Here is a 16,944-nt window from a genome sequence, read left to right on the forward strand (position 1 = left end):
CAGGAATGTCGATATTCAGTCCAACAATCTAACCTCAAGAGTCACAAATGGCATTTAAAAAAAACAATTATGAATTGTTTATTTAATTAGTAATAAACCAATAAAAATCCTTCCACAACTGACTAAATTGGTGACCAGCAGCAATCAACAGTTAGTTTAATTAACAGTGTGAAAGTAGTTGTAAATTGAAGAATAAACAGTCGATTGGTGGACAGTTCTTTTTCTCTTCATATGTCCATGAATTTAACTTTAGAATATCACCTCACCTCCCAAGTTGCGTAAAATGGAAAGTTTGCTATATATACCAGGTTAGTGCAGTTGATCAGGGGTTAGAGAGGTATGCGGGATTAAGCCTTGGGTTTAAAGCTTTTTATCTTTGTAGCTCACATTGGCTATGAACGAAAAAACACGGTTGGTTCAGCTAGTGGTTTGACACCTGCAATGCAGCTGTCACTAAAATTGGCCATGCCCCTAATTATACATCATTGTATGGCTGAATATAATTTCAACTGATGGTTTGCATAAAAATTTACCCCCTATAGTTATCATGAATTAGAAAACTAGCTATAGCGATCAAAGACATTCTTGGTTTCATTTTGGTGAGCCAATAAAAATTGTAGCCTCAGTTCCCTGTTCTTAGCTGACAGGTTGACATGTTGTCCATCTAGAGATGCTCTATGGCATAACTTGGTTGTAATGAGTCAATAGTTTCTGTTGCCTATCTATCAACTTAAAACAGCAATTCTCCTGTGACCACTTGCATCAATAAGACATTTTTGCTCGGAGGGAATTCCCCTGGTATTTCTTCTGTGACCTCTAGCATCAATAAAAGCATTTTTTTTTATCAGAAAATAGATGAATAATTTCTTTCTTTCAGATAATTCTCTTTAAACACAAGAGATGTGTACGCAGGAAAATCCTAGTAGATCAGCAATTTCAACAACCATGCCACAGTCAAAGTCATGTAGCTCTTAAAACGCAGAGCATTTTTAGGCATTTTTTGCATTACACTGTTTTACACAGTGTGGTACACAGGAAAAAAAAAATAGCACTGATACTGCATTTTGTGACCACAAAAAATAAGAATAAAAGCATTCTGTGAGTCCAACATTTTTACGACGTCTGCATTTTAAAACTAATGATATCTTTCTACACGACATACCTGAAAACCCAAATGTACAGTTCAATGTCTTAAGTCTTTTTATATTTTATTTTATATATATTTTTATGTGCTTCAGATGTATTACTCCATGTATCTCAAATACCTTCTAAAAAGAACATATTTTGGATATCAAATAATGATCCATTCCACTGCTCTGGATCATAACAACAGTGAAAACAGAGAACAGATGGATTAAGGAGCACTGTTTTACATATTTTATGACAAACCTTTTTAACCCATTTATCTTGTGATTTTTGTGGGATGTTCTATTTTTAACAGGCTGTTTATTAATATGGCAAAACTGGTGGTAAACCCAAGATCATAATCTTATGGAGCATGAACACAGAACATGCAGAGCAAGACCAGTAGCTTTTTAAAAGGAGGCCTATATAATGACATCGGTGTTACCGTCTAACATCTGCATCAAATGTAAAGCATGACATTTACATAAGAATTAACAGAACATCCAGATCATCCAGATCCTTTCTCAGATATAGCAGTTTCAAATGAATCATTTACACACAAAAATGAATGATTTACAAACATGGTTACAAATACATAAAATATATAAAGAAATTAAAAGTCACCAAAATATATCTTGGACTGATATACTTCTAAGTAATCAGTAACTGCGTTTTTAAACCCTATGTAGATATTTGCTTTAGAGTAAAAATTTATTTTATTAACTGCACATTATTTGAGTTGATTGCTTTAACCCTAAAAACTAAAGGCTTCCATACAAAATATGTGTGTCCAGTTTGAATATTTTCATAGTCTGTAGAGTCACCTAAATAAGCTAAATGTTAATGTTGTGATGTAAAAATGTAAAATTTTTCAATTTAAAGACTTGAATTTAATGTTTGTATCTGAAGTATTCAGGTACTCAGTAGTAGTAAGTAAGGCAAACACAACAATGCTTTTTAAATCTTTTATAGAAATAAGATGTTGTAACCAAGTACATTCTCAAAATAATACAAGCTTTGTCATTTGGTGTATTTTTCACAAAAACTTTTGTTTATTAAAAAAAACAAAAAACAAAACAAAACAAATAGTAACCAGAAATCAAACTTTATTTATATAACACTCAATTTATGTAACACACCACTGCTAACTTTAAAGTTTAAATTTACAATTTTTAAACAGTTGAATTGTACAATTATAGTTACATGAATTTAATTGTAAATAACAAACATGAGGATTAATGTTTTGACTTACTTTTAGTCAACGGACACTGATTTAGCAGGCCAACACTCTTCATTTCATGTAGGGTAGCACATAACATCCCTCTCTGTCTCTATTTAGACAGACTGCATCAAAGTGTGTATGTACTGAGAGGCATGGGACATCTGTGAAGATCATAAAACCAGTAAGCATTTTCTTAGAGCATGTTATCACCAATCACCATAAAATATTGATAATGAAATGCCCATTTCATTATACTATGATAATTTGATCTATGTGTTTACCTTGTATATCTACCCTGATAAAGCAGTACTCCATACAGCAAACACTCTCCTTCTCAATTGTCATCAGTTGCCGCAAGGACACAATCCATCTTGCCCCACTCTTGGCTCCTCACCCCTCTGATTGTATTGATTTTTATTTAGTTGATTATATCAGTAAATTTCTTCAGTCGTCGTCCTTCTCACTAATGTTGATCTCTGGCCCAAATTGAAAAGGCTGGAAGACATTTTCTCTTGCAATTGGGTTAAGAAACTGGGCCGGTAAAAAAAAACGATCTTGATCTTGGTTTCCTCAGAGAAGTAGTGTCAGTTTAGATTAAATTATCAAACAGATTATACACCTCTTTTATCTGTGCAGAGACAGATTATTAACAAATTATTAAAACATGTTACCTACTAATATGTACACAGTTCTTCAAAACATTATATACTGATATCTCATATACTTTTTATACAATTACCAATATTGGTGACTGTATAAGTTTACATACTATATGAGGGAGTATAGATGTTTTGCCTAAACCTGTTAGACTTAATGGATATTTATCGCAGAATACTTATTGTTGTCAAGTATTTCTATTAGTTTAGGACATCAGTAGCTAAGGAGTAAATGTTAATTAGAGTGGGAGTTGTAAATATTCATATAGTGGTATTTAGCTGTCAGCAAAAAGGCTTTAGATCAGGCTAAAAGCAATAATGGTATGTAGGTTGTCCCTTAGGCTGCTGTCAAAGGTTTTTTCCAAACTCTTCACAGATTTCTCCGACATGGTAGGGATCTGTGTCACTCATATAAAGAACCTAACCTTGTCCTCGACTGCCCTTCTTCAACACTAAAGATCCTGATTTTCCTGCCTTGAATGACATCCTGGCCTACCTGATCACCCTCTCCAGCCCTTTCAAAATCCAACTTCCACCTGGGACTGATTCTGTGGTGACTGTTAGGTTGTCAGTTAAGACACAGTAAAAACCCTAGGCTGGGCTGAAAGCAATAATGGTACGTAGGTTGTCCATTAGGCTGCTGTCAAAGGTTTTTCCCAAGCTCTTGACGGATTTCTCCAAGATGGTAGGGATCGGTGTCCCTGATATAGAGAACCTAATCTTGTCCTTGACTGCCCTTCTTCAACACTAAAGATCCTGATTTTCCTGGCTTGAATGACATTCTGGCCCCCCGATCACCCACCCCAGCTCTTCCAAAATCCAACTTCCACCTGGGACTGATTATGTCTGTGGTGACTGTTAAGTTGTCAGTGAAGACACAAATTGGTGGATGTTGTATCCTAGAGTTGGAAACGGGGGCCCTACTTTCTGGATCGACAGATTTTACCAGTAAATTCATTGCCAGAGCAAACAAGATCACAGAGATTGTGCATCCAGTGATGATTTCAACCTACAGTCTGTTCCATTCTGGGGTAGGTAACCCTACTGGCACTCTCAGGTGGAAGTTGTTGTAGCAATTAGTAGAAAAAAAAATTCTTTTATTGCTGGGACAGTGTCTCACCTCCCTAAGGAGCTGTGCAACCACACTTAACGCAACTTGGTACCCCTGGAATGCCAACTTTTTACCCAGAAGTGTCAGTAAACCTGAACTAATTAATAGTATTTAAGTACTTTTCTTTTGGAATACACACTCCTGCTGCAAAGTGGCTCTACTATGGTATCTTAACTCTCCTCTAAATGATTTGAAAGTTCCTCCCAAGTTAGTACAGAAGCTTGTGAACTCTGTATGATGTTTCTCTGGGTCCAGGAGCTGATTTGCTCTTGCTTTCTTCATGACCTCCCAGATTTCATTGTAGTGAAAGTTTTAGGGGTGTTATGATGTCCTTGCAATGACCTAAATCTTGTAAATCATCTTTTCCTGGTAATCACTGGTCCATCCAAGTCCACTATTGTGATGAAGAGTCTTCTGACATCTAGCTAGGGTAGATTATCAGTGATGTATTTTGTGTAATTAAGTGTTTCGGGTCTTTATAACATCATACACTCTCACTCAGGCGACCCAGCCGAGGCTGATCAGGCTTCAGCTTGTACCCTAGCAGGACAAACCCACAGATATCCTCTCTTAATCAAGAGCCACCTAGAAGCTGTCTTTGCTGCCTCTATGTTCTCCTTGATGGCTCTTTTACTTCTCTCACCTGTGATGCCACGTGCTATATGGGCACTACAGAGGGACGAAAGCCCCTAGCTTTTTACCTTGCTTTGTGGCATTCTTCAACAAAGCTCTGATATTTTTTCTACCTTCCATTATGTTCTCCCATGGCACAGTGAGCTCAAGTATAATGATGTTATTTGTTGCCTCTGATAAGAGTTAGATGCCTGTCATGTAACATGTTGGTTCCCGTACCAGCAGGCAAATATTATTTTGTAATGTTATTTATTTTTTTTTTTTTATGGTATGTTTGGAGGTAGTAAATGGTTTTGTACATAATAAGGCAGACATGATAAACATATGTGATATGTTTATCATGTCTGCATTATGTGATATGTTAGATGTAATATTTGTACTGAAGCTAATGTAAAAGCTGAAAAAAAAAGACTTTTGCATAGCACTGTACTTTAAAACACAGATTTTGACATGTCCCAAGAAAGGAACCTGCGTTCTGCCATGATACAGTGCCCCTGTTTTAGATAGGGTTAAAGGCCTTGCTCAAGGGCCCAACAATGGCAGCTAATGGTGCTAGGCTTGAATCACAAAAGTTTGATGTTTTAACCATTTGAGCCAGCACTTAATAAAAAAAATGAGCTACTGCCAGCTAAAACATCCACAACACAGGTTACTGTTTATTCTCAAACAGTGAGGCTTTTTCTCTCACCTAGTAAATAGACTTAGAGGTTATCAGATTAATACCAGCTTAATAGTTCTATAGTCTGTTAGCCGGACTGCTGACCTTTTCAAAGATCTTCAAGTTCTTTTTTATGCCAGGACAAGTCTTGTAGGTTACAATTGAACAAGTGGAGCAGGACATCTCACTGTGCTCCAAAATGGCATCCTGTGCCTCAGATCCAAGAGTTGGCACTAAAGAGGACAAAAGATATCTAAGAATTTAACCCCGAATCCAGGTTATTGTGTGAGAAAACAAGAGTTTCAAAGAAGAATAAGTAGAAATTTACTCACCTTGACAGGGTGCTTTCCTTTTGGCTGGAACCAGAGTCAGGTGCTTTGTCTGGTACACTTCATTGAATAGTGCTCCCTCTAATCGTTTTGTCCTGCCTACCTTCAGCTTTTCATCCACTTTATTTAGCCCTGAAGATATCAAAGAATACACAGTAACACAACAAAATACAATATGAGAGAGGATGCAAAAGGAGATATCATAATGCCAAGAGGCAGAGTAAAAAACTGAATCAATAAACACAGCTTATCCCAAAAAATCACTCCAAATGAAAGCAATAAAATCTCTTATATGAGGAAGAGACAAGTATTAAGAGGAATGTTTTATTACAGGAATGTACAAGAGACACCATGACATGGTTTGGTAATACTCCTTGTCTGGCCTTTCAAAGAATATAGAAAAATTAAGCATTTTTGCATGAATTTACTGGCCGCAGGAATAATTGAATAAAATATGATACACTACCACATAGTGGTAAAAACTGAGGTAACTGGTAATTATTTCAGATTTTTTTTTTCAAAATGAAAGCACCTAAAAGAAAAGTTGGTCTTATTAGACATTTTAAAAGAGCTTTACAAATCAAATATTTATGTTTTCCCATGCTTTTTTTCTTAGCAATGCATGACTAACAAAAGGGATATAGAATATACATAGGCATTGCTTGTGTACAGTATATATAGTAAGATCTTAGTCATGGGGTACACCACAGACACATAGACACAAGACGAGGTCTTACAGAAAAGGGTAGTTTTTTTAAAAAAATGGAGGAAGGAGGGTATCTTAAGAAGAGAGAAAGGATATGCATGTTTAGGTCCAAAGGCAGTGCCCAGCTGACATGTGGTTAAGCTACAGTCAATGCATTGCTTTGAAAGAGTGGTGCAAGCCCGAGTTCCATTAATAATTATCTCTCGCCAGCCGTGCCAGATTTAGCATCCATGCCCCCATACACCTGTTAAAAGGGAAGTTGCATGCCAAGTGAGCCCTTCGTCTGTTGCTGATGCATCCGAGACAATATATAAAGATTAATGTTAATTTTGTCAGCTATTTAAAATTTCAGTCTTAGTCTTAGTCCTGGGATAAATGTCCCTGATAGTTTTTTACTTTATTTAATACATTTTATCCTATTTTTGTTTAGTCAAGTTTTAGTTGACTAAAAGTCTGGACATTTTAATCTAGTTTTAGATAGAGAAACCCATAAGTATTTTCGTCTAGTTTTAGTCAATGAAAATGTAACATTTTAGCAATAAGGTTATTATTAATTAACCCTACAGTCATTCTAGTTAATGTGGGAGCTCTAATTACCTCTCATCCCTCCCCTCTGAGAGAGCCCGGCCAATCAGCTCTCTTTAGATCTCTGGTTGCGAGAGGTTACAGCATCACCCACGATTTAAACTTGCGATCTCCGGCTGATAGCAGAATGAGGTAATTCCAACCACAGATGCCGATCGCGATGTGAAACAGAAGAGTGGTTGGAATGCAGAAGCGAGGGGAATCAGTCGGCTTAGCATCTAAGCCAAAACGCGAAACAAGAACTGTAGTCAAAAGCAGAATCATTAGATCGGTAACCGAGAAATCAAAAAGCGAGACATTAAATCCAATATGTTTGACGAAAAGCTGAAAACCAGAAGAGTAGATGAGAAGATAACTCATCTTTTATTTACATTTGAAAAAGAAGTGGCATGTCCAAAAATATTTATACCCTTCTCAATAATCAATAGAAAAGCCTTTATTGGCTATTACAGCAATCAAACACTTCCTATAATTGCTGACCAGCTTTTTGCATGACCAGAAGTCTTCTTTTTTGTTTAGATAAGCATTTGCGAAGGCCAAGCGGGCTTTTGTTTGCCTTATCTGGGGAAGTGGTGTTCTCCTTGGTCTGCGTCCGTAGAACCCAGCGGTGTTCAGTATCTGTTGGACTGTCTGCCTTGAGATGTTGCCACCAGCAGAGTCCAGATTTATTAGGATGGCCTTGGTGGTGATCCTTGGATTCTTTTTTACCTCTCTCTCTATCCTCCTGGCCAGCACAGGTGTCACTTTTGGCTTCCGACTACATCCTTTTTTCACAGTGCGAAACATCTTGTATTTTTAAATAATACTTTGCACTGTAGCCACTGGAACTTCAAAACATTTATATATGGTCTTATAGCGCTTTCATGACTTCCTGAGCAGCCACAATGTGTAGCTGCAGCTCCTCAGTGAGCTTTTTTGTTTTAGCCATGACTGTCCACAAACCAACAGCAGGAAGCTTTTGTTTTTCACCTGTTAAGTTGATTAAAACAGCTATTTCCAATAAATGAGGGTAATTAGGATGCTTTAAAACAGCTTGGACTATTTGGAATGGTACAGAACGTAAAATTTTCCCATATACTGTAACAGTTTGCAAAGGGTACGAATAATTTTGGATATGCCATTTTTTGTTCAAATGTAATTAATAGCTGAGAAATATTTTTTTCCACAACGATGCCACAGTTTGCAAAAAAAGTCTGAAATAATTTTGGACAAAGCACTTTCTGTTCAAATGTAAATAAAAGCTGAAAAAAAATATTTTTTTCACAATGATGCCTCTTGTACATCGTCTTATTACATTTACATTTACATTTAGGCATTTGGCTGACGCACTTATCCAGAGCGACTTAATTTTTTTAAAAATCTCATTACACATCTGAGCAGTTGAGGGTTAAGGGCCTTGCTCAAGGACCCAACAGTGGCAACTTGGTGGATGTGGGGTTTGAACCTGGGATCTTCTGAACCATAGTCCAATGCCTTAACCACTGAGCTACTCCTGGCCCTCCCTTATTATGTTTTGGGAGAAGTCTGTGTTTTTCACGCTCCCTGGGTTGATTACCTGAGGTCACCTATTATTAATTACTTTTTTGATGTAATGAGTAATCTAATGCGTTAGTTTCACCATTTAAGTATCCAGTTACATAGATATTTTTTCTAAAATGTAATCTGTTATTCAGACAATTTATGTAATCTGTGAGCCAGACAACACAATCATTCCCAATCCATTAGTGTGTGTGTGTGTGTGTGTGTGTGTGTGTGTAAGTCGTTTTACAAGCTCCGCTCCCAACAACCTGCCCCCCTCTGTTATTCCTGCTGTTATACCCCTATCTCACCTATGCAAGGGCCGACGCGCGGAAAGATGGAAACCTAATCACAGCGCCAAAATTAGCTGTGAATTATGATGAACTGTACTTAGGGCCACCGCGCAAAACCACATAGCTAAGATAGGGGTGTTAGTAGTTAACAGATTATAGGCCAAACTTCACAGAGTTATGATGGTAGAATAATTATAAAGGTCTTGACTGCAATTTAAAAAATGTGCTCTAACTAGTTACTTTTATCAGAAAGTAATGCCGTAGTGTAACTGATTACTTTTTGAAGACAGTAATTTTGTAATGTAATGTAGTTAAAATGTAGTTACTTTAAAAAGTAAAGTCCCCCAAAGCTGCTGATCTGGCAATCTACTCTTGGATTTAAAAGAATGCCGAAAGCGTCACTCCTTGCTAGTGTATTTTATTTGCATGCCTCTCATCCCATTTTTCTAGCAAATTCTCCTAGTGAGCTATTTCTGTGTTTGATCTCGCCTGTTTTCTGGATTTTGTCCTGTGCCTAGCTCTTCGAAATATCTCTCTCTGTGTATCCGCACTTCTGGAATTCTCTGCTCTCGCTGCTGGATAAAGATTACCGACTCTGCTTTGTTTTACCGACCTTTCACCTTCACGTTTGGACTTTTAAACCGGCATTGGACCTCTCAGGTTTCTCAGTTTCTCCCCCGATTCACACTCTCTTCCTCAACCCCCGCCTGTCTCTTTTACCCCTCAACCTGTGTGTTTGTGCTTGTGGAATTCTGTCCCTTCTGACTACGCCGACCTTATGACTGTGCCATTAACCTCCTCCTGAGCTCTACTCCTCCTAGGGAAAGATTGTAATTACTCTCATCACATGAGAGGGAGGCCACGGACAGATATATCTCTGAATCCCTGGCGGCAGAATTATCCGCCCTTTCTTGTCCCCCGCTGGAGCTGGATTCTTGTTTGTGGAAGGAAAACGCAAGACACTACAGCTCTGCATTGATTAGGAAAATCATTACCCTCTTCCCCTAATGTTAACAGCCTTTGACCGCCTGCAGGAAGCCAATGTATTCACCAAACTCGACCTCCGTAACACCTATCACCTCATCAAGATCAAGGGAGGAGTTGAGTGGACACCCTGTCAGGCCACTTCTGGTAGTACCATTCAGTCTGGCAGGGGTTGTAAACTTTTACCGCCTATCAAAAACTCCAGCAATGTAGCAGCCCCATACATCGCTCTCACCTCTACAAACACCTTTCTTATCTGGATGGACACAAGAATCTTGAATATCTCAAATCAGCGAAACACCAAAGCCAGATGGTCCTTGTTCTTCTCCTGCTTCAACTTCCCCTGAGGCACCACTGGATGTAAAAGGACCCTGATATGAGCGAGAGCTAGTATTCACAACTCGATCTCTCTGTTCAAACGTCAGGCCGTTTACCACCGCTCTATTGCTCCTACCTACCATATTGGACAGAGAGTCATCCTCGCCACGCGATTCAAGATTATTAATCCTTGCACAGTCAGTCTGCTCTTCCCATTCACTATGCGAAGCATCAACCCCTTATTCCATGTCTCCCAAAAAAGACCCATAATATCTTGTCCATTAATATCTCTGTCTTTTTATTTCCCTATGTGTATGACCTCGCCTGCTTTGACTTTCATCTTAGATTGCGCTTCTGGATTTATTTGCCCTTACTGCTGGATGAGGAATACCAATCCTGTTTTGTTTTATGGACCTTTTGCATTCACATTTGGACTTGAAAACCTCTTAGGTCTTCGACCCTGCCTGTCTCTTTTATCCCTCAACCTGTATGTTTGTGCTTGTGGACACTTACGCGGAAAGGGTGCTTCAACATTATACTCAGGATCTCTTACCCTGCCAAATTAACTAACTAAAGATCAGACGGCGTAATCACGCACACTTTGTCTTCATTCACGAACACACAATCTCTTGGAAATCCCATCTCATGCTCTTCTTTCGGGTTTGTGGTAATTCCCCCACGTCCGCTCGCGTCATCTGGGATTTTTCCACACAGCCTGGTAATTCACTCACTCTCGCGCACGACTTCCTCTACTCCTGCTGCGCTAAACATCTCTGTGCATTCATAAAGCTTTTAAGAAGAAACTGTTTGCAATTGGGTTAATTATCATTCATCCCCGCCTGTGACAACTACGTAGGAAATTAATGAGGAGGATCATGATGCCAGCTCAACATCCCGGAGCCCAAACCTCATTTAAAATAAATTTTTTAAATATTGTAAGTAAACACTAATAGCCCACGTTTAGAAAAACATTTTTATTTAGACTATCTACTGTATATATGACTAAAAATTATTCTGCGTCTATTTTTAGCTGTGTCAGCTGCCATTGTTCTAATATGGCGCTTTGTCAGGGTAAATCGTTCAGTGACAACCTTGTAAATTTCTGTGTAAAACGGTTACTTCTGTAGGAATAAATTGTTTAAATGTATGTATCATCAGCTACAGATCATTGATTTATGTAAACGTCACCGTTCAAATGTAAGTTGATACGCTGTTTGGGGGGCGGGGGGGGGAGATGAGTGCTGTGCTGATGAGGTCTGCTTTTCAGGAGTTGCCGCTCTTTGTGGTTTAAGTGTGTTAAGTGAATGTGTGTTGTCACCTGTCAATAGGTCTTACATATTCATGAAAAGTCATGGTTTGTTCAGTGTAACAGAGGCTCTGCTGAAAAAAAGGTATGCAGTCACTTTACCCCAAATAAAAGGTCTGAGTGTTATCCTTTAGTTGTAATATAAGTATACAAACTAAACAAAAGGTGCACCAAAATTAACAAGGATAAAGGTAAACAATATTTACAAAATATAAACAACTAAAGAAGTGTGCGAGTATGGGCATTTGAATGTTGTCTGACATTGTAAAGTGTAATATAATTGAATGACAGGAGACTGAGGTGTTCGTAAACGCTTTACTGATTAAATGCAGCATATAACGGAACATACAACTTCGGCCGGCATCTGCAGTAATCTAAACAAAACTTGCCCTTTCCCTGATGGGTATACTTAACATGCCCCTCCCCATCTTTGTTCTCTTAAAGGGGCTTTATTTACTGCAACTTATATATAGTCCAAACACTACACTCCTTTTCTCCAGTCCACAAAGTTTGAAAATCGTTTTGGAGCGTGATGTTCTCTTGCAGGGTACCTCCTAGAACGAGGGGTCTTTGACCCGCTCTCAGCCCCGGCAATCTCCTCCCCAGGATTGTTCATCTCCATTGCAGGAGGGTGTGACTCAGGGATTTCCATCCCAGAGCATTCTGGTCGAGAGGCAGTGTAGCCTTTTGGCCCGGATGGGCTCCCTGAGGGTGTCATCCTGTTTAGCAGCTGATCAATGTGCCGTCTGTGCACTTGCCCATCACCAGGTCTGACCCTGTATGACAAGGGGTCTGTGACATCAGTAATGACCCCCTGATAAAGCGGGAATGAGATGCTGCGAGAAAACGCTATGGGAACGCTCCTTGTGTGACCGCTTGTTGAAGCATGTGTGTCAAACCCGCCCAAATTTTTTGGCATAAATAACCTCGGTCAGGTGACGTCATTCAATTAGGTGCACCTAGAGGTTATAAATAGGCATGAACCGGAAACATCCTCAGGTCAATTTTGTCTGAAAGGACGTCCAGTAACGCATGCAGTGCGGCATTGGAGCACAGCATCTCGTTCCCAGGGTTACAGCAAAGTAACCCGAGACGTTCCCTTTCAAAAGCTACACTCAATGCTGCGTGAAAAGGCTATGGGAACGAGAATACCAACTCTGCCGCACTGCAAGGGTTGTGTAGTGTGTGCACAGTCCCCCCAAGGAATCTAGACATAATTCTGGGAAGCTGACTCTAGGACCCCCGAGCCTGGCATCCAACTATGTAATCTGACAAATGTTTTGCGGAAAAGAGCAACCTGCCACATGACACACTTGGGAACACCTCTTGCTAGAGCAATTGATGAGGCAAACTTCCTGGTTGAATAGGCCCTAATCACTAGTGATAAAGTGTGCCACGCGCCTCATAGGCTAGAGCACTAGCATCTCTCACCCGACTCGTCTAGTGGTGGCTGCACTTCGGCCACGGCCTCATGACATATGAGAACCTGCTCTGATTTACGCCACTGGCTAGTGCGGTGGTGTGCTGTAAATTTAAAGAGCATGAACTGGACACAGTGGATGAAGTCTTACTGCTCCAAAGCTGTAACGGCGGAGGACAGAGGCTTGGAGAACAACTGCGGAAGATAGTTGGGTGAGGATGCAGAATAGCTTTAGCTAGCCAATTGGCAAAGCCTAAGCATGCTAGAAAGGCTGATGAGGCCCGCAAATAAGCCGGCAACTAAGGGGTGCTTTCCACAAACCCCATCAGTCAGGACGTAGGCCGAAAAGCAGCTGGGTGCGTTCTGAGTGTACTAGCATAAGCCCGAGGTCAATTTTCTTGCAAAAACTCCAGCACTGAAACAGTTCGGCAGTGGACTGGGTCTACATGTTTTGCTATGTCCTGGAATGTAAATGATTCTGAGGGACAAGAATTCGTCTTGTTCACAAAGCAGAACCTAGTGCGCTAGTTTTCCTAGTTTTTCGCGCAAGCCTAGTCTGCCCAGGTAATAATTTACAAGACTACCATAGTGTTCCATAGTGCTACCATGTTCTAGTGTCCACCCGCACTAGAACATGGTAGCCTCATAACTGCTTGAGGGAGTATTTCAGGGCCAGAAATAGAGTCATCGTTTCAAGGCAATTGATGTGCCACGCGAGAAGATGAACTCTCCAAATTCCTTGCCCTGGATGGCCATCTAAGACCATACCCCACCCCGTGGGGGAAGCGTCTGTCGTTAGCAGCTTGCGACAACAACACGGACCTAAAGTGACCCTTATTGCCTCTGGGGATTGGCCCTTGGATGAAATCCCCTGGCTTTTAGCCACAACTAAAGCGATCTCATGTGCAGAAGGGCCAAAGGGTATCACCATGGAAACAGCTGCCATGAGACCTAACAATCTCTGAAATTAGTAAAAGTTACTTTCTGGCCTAGCTTGATCTCCTGTGACAGCTGTGCCTGCATTGCGGTCGGATATTATATGACACCCATAATATAACGTATTTGAGCAGGAAAGAGAACGCTTTCCATAGCGTTAAATCTCAATCCTAAGAATTTAAGTGAGCTAGGATGACATCTTGATGTCGAAGCGCTAGCTGCTAAGACTGAGCCAAAATTGGCCAGTGCTGCATCCGTAGCCAGGGCTGCATCCGTACATTTTATATATGTGCAGGGTGACATGGCTAGGCCAAATGAAAGGAGCTGATACTGGTAGGCTTTGCCCGAAAGCAAACCTCAGGAATTTCCTGTGTTGGGGCAATAAAAATATACGTCCTTCAGGTGGATTGTCACAAACCAAAGCTCTGGTTGGATTAAAAAACAATAATTTTGGCTGTTAACATTTTGATATTCAGCCTAAAAAATTTAAAATTGGACACAACCCCCCCATGTCCAAGAAATACTGACTATGATAGCCTAATTATCTGTCAGTGCTTTGTGCCTAAAGAGACATACCTGGCAGTAGTTTCTACGCTGCCGGATTCTCAAAAAGCTGCACAAATTTTTACACCTCGGCTAGATGCGTGGGACGAGGGACGGGGGGGATTTGGGCCGTAAGATGTTCGGCATGCTAAAACACGGCAGGATGGAACCAAACACCTAACATTTCACTGGAGACTGCTGCTCCCTGAAACACCAGTCGTGGCGGAGATTAAACCACGGCCTCCCTGAAGCGAAATGCGAAGCGCGGCGAGTCCCCCCCTAATCTACAAGGCGGTGCTCGGCTCAGCACACCCTTTGCGCTTCACGCCTGGCGAGAACTTGACCTGGTCAGGACTGGGTGGCCGACAGTCCCGACCCCTGGGCACGGCAGGGAGAAACCTCACAAAGGCCTGCTCATAGAGCTTTGCCTCCCGAAACCAAGTGGCGGTCGGTGTTCACGCCTTTGCCAAAAAGGAGGCGAGATGGGAGCATCAAGGAGGAAGACGCGATCTTCGTCCTTGATGTTCGTGAGGTTGTCGCGGACAGCTGTCTTTCTGTGGCGACCATGGCCGGCATAGAACGGCCGATAGCACAGGCCATCTGCCTGGTGGCACGAAGTGCTTAAATCTCTCAGTAGGTCAGCCTGGTATGCCTGCAAAGCCATTGTGTGCAGCTTTTTTTCCACCAATGAAGATGTTAGTCTACAAGGCTTGGTGGGGAGTGTGGATTTTTTTTCAGGGAGGATAAGCTTCCAGGAGAGAAAAAGGTCGCAAGTTGTATTAACATTACAGTACAAATTTATAATTAAAATTTATTTAAATATTTTTAGGTTTGAATTTAAGCAACATAAACGTTAACACACTGAGTCTTTAGATTTTATGTGTAATTAGAAAAGCTACACGTGTAGGGTCTTGCGTCATCTTTTATTTGTGTTCTGAACACTAAACGCCCATAAAACTAAAACCCTGTCAGATTATTGTGCAAAAACTATTTAGTAAAACTATATAAGCTACATAGTCTTTATAAGACTCTAATTTTATTTAGGTGCGCTCACAATGACGAAAAAACTATGATTTTGTTAAATAAAGAAAGTAAACAAGGTGCACTGTTCTGTATTGTTTTCGGTGAACTTGAGCGCGTCAGAAAATGAGCCGAAACTCTGTGTATACTCGCCTCACAGACGTGAAAAATATATACTTATAGAAAGCGAAATATCTGCTTTTATATAAAATAATGAAAAACAAATTATTCGATTATGTATGCGTCCACTTGTGCAGAGACGACGAGATGACATTATCACCATCAGCACAGCCAAAACCAAAGAAATCACTAATTTATTAATTAATTATTCAAATGGTCAGAGTGAGTTTCATTGCTGTTTTTCCCGAAGCATTCATAATCATTACTCTACTTCTGCCGGTGCGCTCTGGAAAACTTTACGCATGCTGATGCATGATCACATACACATACAAATACATACACACACACACATACATACACATACAGGTATGTCTGTATGAATAAATTGTTTAAATGTATGTATCTTATAGCTGTGCTGTTTGGGGACGGACGTGCTAATGACGATTGGGTCTGCTGTGTGTGTGTGTCTGTGTATATGTGTGTGTGTCTGTGTGTATGTGTGTGTGTCAACTTATCAATGAATTATTAAAATGTCCAGTCAGTTTCCTTGCTGTTTTCCCCGACGCATTCATAATCATATGTCTACTTCTGCCAGTGCAATGTTTTCTTATCCCCACCCCCGTTAAAACGTCGTATTCAGACGCTCGCCAGCGAGAGGTTGTGCACGCACGGTCCACTACAAAGCAAACATACAGTATGTTAATATATAATAAAGCAGCTCACTCCGCAAAGACAGCTCCGCAAAGACAGCGCTTATGTAACACGTATAAATGTGTGTTTGTTGTATTTCTGGAAAAGAGAAATCTCTTATAAATCTCTCATATTGACGTGAAAGAGTGAAAGAGCGCATACGCGCGCCACGGGTTCACCCGAACATTTTACATTCACTAAAAGGCTTATTCACAACCACATTTCAGCCATTCACACACATGCATTGTGCTATGTTGTTTGGACACTTTCACTTTTCCCCTTCTAATCTTCCCTTTGATCAAAATGCTCCCGATATGAGCCGACACAAACAGATTTGTTTCAGTCATAATATTCACCTACTGTATCATAAAGAGAGGCGACATATACTTGCTGATTAAACACTGCATTTTTTTTTTAGGTGAAAGCGTGCGATTTGAGTAGCTTTAATTATTAATAATTAAATAATTATTAAATGGTTGACATAAACAGCAAAAAGAACAATATCATTCTTATGATTTTTAATGTACGTGCATGTTATTCACAAGTTCTGACGCGTGTCTTTAGTTACACAGTGTCACTGACGACATCAGACGTTTCGTTGATTTCTTTGTCTCTTTTTTATTTTCAACATCAAAAACAACGGTTGTTACAGTTTCTTGCATAAATCCACTGTAGTCACGACAAGTCGATTGCTGTGTTCTGTAGCTTCGATAGATTACAGTTACAACAACTTACTTTACTGTATTCCTTTTAGCTTACTGTCTCACGGTC

At 40.1% G+C, this 16,944-nt stretch overlaps 1 protein-coding gene across 5 annotated transcripts in view; it reads right to left on the bottom strand.

Annotated features, from left to right (window-relative positions):
- Nucleotides 1-16,944, bottom strand: part of znf512b (zinc finger protein 512B) — a 205,062-nt gene that overhangs the window by 41,663 nt on the left and 146,455 nt on the right. For all 5 annotated transcript variants that reach the window (XR_008356100.1, XM_053482161.1, XM_053482162.1 and 2 more), the window contains 2 exons: nucleotides 5,738-5,866; nucleotides 5,511-5,638 (listed from right to left, as the gene is read on the bottom strand). Coding sequence is in view for 4 of the 5 variants with exons in the window: in XM_053482161.1 (XP_053338136.1) it covers nucleotides 5,511-5,638; nucleotides 5,738-5,866 (257 nt within the window). In the remaining variant the exon portion in view is untranslated. The remainder of the gene's footprint in view (nucleotides 1-5,510; nucleotides 5,639-5,737; nucleotides 5,867-16,944) is intronic.

The sequence above is a fragment of the Clarias gariepinus genome, chromosome 22 (genome assembly GCF_024256425.1).
Source record: "Clarias gariepinus isolate MV-2021 ecotype Netherlands chromosome 22, CGAR_prim_01v2, whole genome shotgun sequence".
NCBI classification, from domain to species: domain Eukaryota; kingdom Metazoa; phylum Chordata; class Actinopteri; order Siluriformes; family Clariidae; genus Clarias; species Clarias gariepinus.